This window comes from Bombina bombina, chromosome 6 (assembly GCF_027579735.1).
Source record: "Bombina bombina isolate aBomBom1 chromosome 6, aBomBom1.pri, whole genome shotgun sequence".
NCBI classification, from domain to species: Eukaryota; Metazoa; Chordata; class Amphibia; order Anura; family Bombinatoridae; genus Bombina; species Bombina bombina.
Window position 1 is genome coordinate 855930852 of NC_069504.1, and position 3437 is coordinate 855934288.

Here is a 3437-nt window from a genome sequence, read left to right on the forward strand (position 1 = left end):
ATTTAATGTGTTAATAAATCCTCGTATCAGTGTTCCCTTGAAACTATGTCAGTTTAAAAAAAAAAATCCAATGTATTTCTATTATCTAATTTGTCTAGTAAGGCTAAAGAGAAGCTATGTACCACAAGAAGCTAGTTGCCGATTGGTGGCTGCACATATATGTCTCTAGTCATTGGCTCACCCGATGTGTTCAGTTAGCTCCCAGTAGTGCATTGTTACTCATTAAAAGGATACCAAAAGAATGAAGCAAATCTGATAACGAAAGTTTACAAGAAAGTTGTTTAATTTTATGTTCTATGTGAATCCTATGGGGGGGGGGTAATGTTTCATGTACCTTTAAAGGGAAAACCAATTTTGCAGTACAGTGTCCCTTATGAAGGGAGTTGGGTCCATGAAGGAACCTATCTGTACAATGTATATCCATAGTAATAGAGGTGCTTTGCATTGTTGTAAGAAAGTTCATAGTGGTTTTCTCTTGAATCCAAAAACAGCAATAAAGATGAGAAGTTCTGTAAAGGCTGGAAGGGCACTGAGGGCAAAAATACAGAAAATGTAAGTCAAACACTGAGAAAAACAAAACAAAGTGCTAAAATGTAAAAAACAGACTTCTGTTCTTCATACAATTTTTCTTGTATCCCCTGTTTTATTGATTTAAATTATCTCTGTATATGGATTTTGCCTGCAATAGTATGTATTCTGTACCTGCAGAAAGCAAAGATGTACCAGTAGGATATACACTCCCATTTCTCGGACACAAATAGAGAAAGGCTGACAGAAGCTGCACAGTGAGCAGTCAGCGCTGCAGTGTACAGTTAAGGAAAAACACAAAATCCAATTGGCTGCTAGTTGTCAGCGGAGACAAAATAATGTGAAAATTATGGAACAAAATTTGGAAGAGATAAACAGAATTAAAGGGATAGTAAACACCAAAAAAAAAATTTTATTTTAAAAATAGAAAATCCTTTTATTTACCATTCCCCAGTTTTGCATAACCAACACTGTTAAAGAAATATACCTTTTACCTCTGTAATTACCTTGTATCTAAGCTTCTGCTGACTGCCTCCTTATCTCAGATCTTTTAACAGACTTGCATTTCCGGCAATTAGTTCTGACTCTTAAGTAACTTCACGTGCATGAGCACAATGTTATCTATATGAAACACATGAACTAACGCCCTCTATCTGTGAAAAATTGTCAAATGCATTTAGAAAAGAGGGGGGCCTTTAAGGGCTTAGAAATTAGCATATGAGCCTACCTAAGGCTTAACTAAGAATAACAAGAGAACAAAGCAAATTTGATGATAAAACTAAATTAGAAAGTTATTTAAAATTATATTACCTGCCTGAATCATGAAAGTTTAATTTGGACTTTACTATCCCTTTAAGTGTGGAATGGAAGAAGATACATGATGTAGAATACAATTAACTGGGATATCAAAAGGTAAGCAGAGTAAAGAAAAGAGGTAGAAGAAGACTGTAAGAGAAAGCAAAGGACAGGAAATGAAAAATAGAATAGTAGAGACACATATTAGTAATAGCTGAACAGAAGCCCTGGGATATGGGTAGGGTTGCCATATCGGCCATGTTTTCCTGGACACTTATGAGTTACACATACTGCAGGGTGTGCAGAGGGGGACATGAACTGCACCCCTGGACTACACACAATTAGTGTTCCTGGACAGCACTATTATCTCTAGCATGCAATCACTGTTTAATATCCCTCTAATATATCTATCAATCACTTACCTGCATAGTGCCATGATCCACCAGTACACAGAACAATGCCAGCCCTCAAACAGGAAAAAAAGGAGGGCCACACAGGCACTGGCGTGAGCTCCTATAGCTATGCATTTCAGGATAGGGTTAGGGAGTGAATACCAAACAAGAAACATTGCACCCCTCACATTATTAGCTTTTCCCACATCTCATTAAAAGGACAATTTACCCAAACATTTCCTTCCCTTTAATTTGTTCCCAATGATCCATTTTACCTGCTGAAGTGTATTAAACTGTTTACAAGTAACTCCATGACCCTTATTTCAGCATTTGAAATAGCTGATTTAGCATGTGATATCCCCACCTATACTGTGGGGTGTAGAAGAGATGACTAATTAAATTATAATTTCTCATACATTCTATAAAATGCAGCTGGTATAACAAGTCACTGGAAAAGCAATGTTATCATATACTGTCCCTTTAAACTAAGTTGTCAAGATCAGATGATGTAGAAAAGGGTTTTCCTAGCTACACCCTGGGGGCCACAACCGAGTCCTATGTATGGTTTCACATTTAAAGGATCAGTCAACACAGTAGATTTGCATAATCAACAATTGCAAGATAACAAGGCAATGCAATAGCACTTAGTCTGAACTTCAATTGAGTAGTAGATTTTTTTCTGACAATTTTAAAATGTATGTCTTTTTCCACTCCCCCTGTACCTTGTGACAGCCATCAGCCATTCACAAATGCATACATGTACCATGTGACAGCCATCAGCCATTCACAAATGCATACACACTTATTCTTACACATGCTCAGTAGGAGCTGGTGACTGTCTTGACCCTCTAGGTAACAGAATATTGCTTTAGAGATGGCATCTCCCTTTCTACTAAGTAAATGTTTACAGTATTCTAGCTCTAAAAGAAATTCTAGCATTACAAAGCAGTACATGGGTTACAAATGTGCAAAATATGGCAGGACTATTTTTTGACAGCTAGCAAAGTATTAAAAATTGTAGAAGTTATACATTAACTACTGCAGTTTTTATCAAAGATAGGAGCGATGAAACTACATGCAATCTAATTGCAACCAAAAGATGGCAGAATAGAAAATTTTCAAAAGAAAATTAAGCAATCTTTAGTTCTCTATTCAACCGATGGCACTGCAAAAACAAAATAGGTATAAGAATAATTAGAAAGTTGATTATGATAAAGAATGTGGGTTTGTAGATTGAGAATTAATATTCTGTCCTGTTAATTTATGAAGTTTATATTTACGATGTGACAAGAATTATACAGGTATATATTTTGCTAAACACAAAAAAAACTTGTATTTACTCCATAGTTAAGACCTCGATTCAATTTATGATTTCAGTACTTGTGAAATGAGACAGTACGCAGGTTTTTTTTTTGTGTTTTTTTTTAAATATAATGCTCACATGGTGTCAAAAAAGCACTTAGAAAACACAAACTCTTACAGTATGAAATGTGTAGTCGAAATGGCAATACCATTTAAGCACTAGAAAAAGAAACTGATATATATATCTCCAACAAAAGCAGGCACTCACCGGGTTTTAAGTGGCAACAAACTTTATTCCAACAGAGTGACCTTGTTGTTGTTTGAGTCTGAGGACGGGGGTAAAACCCCGAAACGTCAATCTGTTGGAATAAAGTTTGTTGCCACTTCAAACCCGGTGAGTGCCTGCTTTTGTTGGAGGTC

At 36.0% G+C, this 3437-nt stretch overlaps 1 protein-coding gene across 3 annotated transcripts in view; it reads right to left on the reverse strand.

Annotated features, from left to right (window-relative positions):
* Positions 1 to 265: 265 nt before the first annotated feature.
* TMEM107 (transmembrane protein 107) overlaps positions 266 to 3437 on the reverse strand; it is a 24187-nt gene continuing 21015 nt past the window's right edge. For 2 of the 3 annotated variants that reach the window (XM_053716123.1, XM_053716121.1), the window contains exons 5-6: positions 703 to 799; positions 266 to 529 (exon numbers count right to left, since the gene is read on the reverse strand). In XM_053716123.1, the coding sequence (XP_053572098.1) occupies positions 460 to 529; positions 703 to 799 (167 nt within the window). In that variant the 3' untranslated portion in view covers positions 266 to 459. Of the gene's footprint in view, positions 530 to 702; positions 800 to 1745; positions 1843 to 3437 lie in introns of all 3 variants that reach the window. The other variant, XM_053716122.1, reaches the window with a different exon arrangement.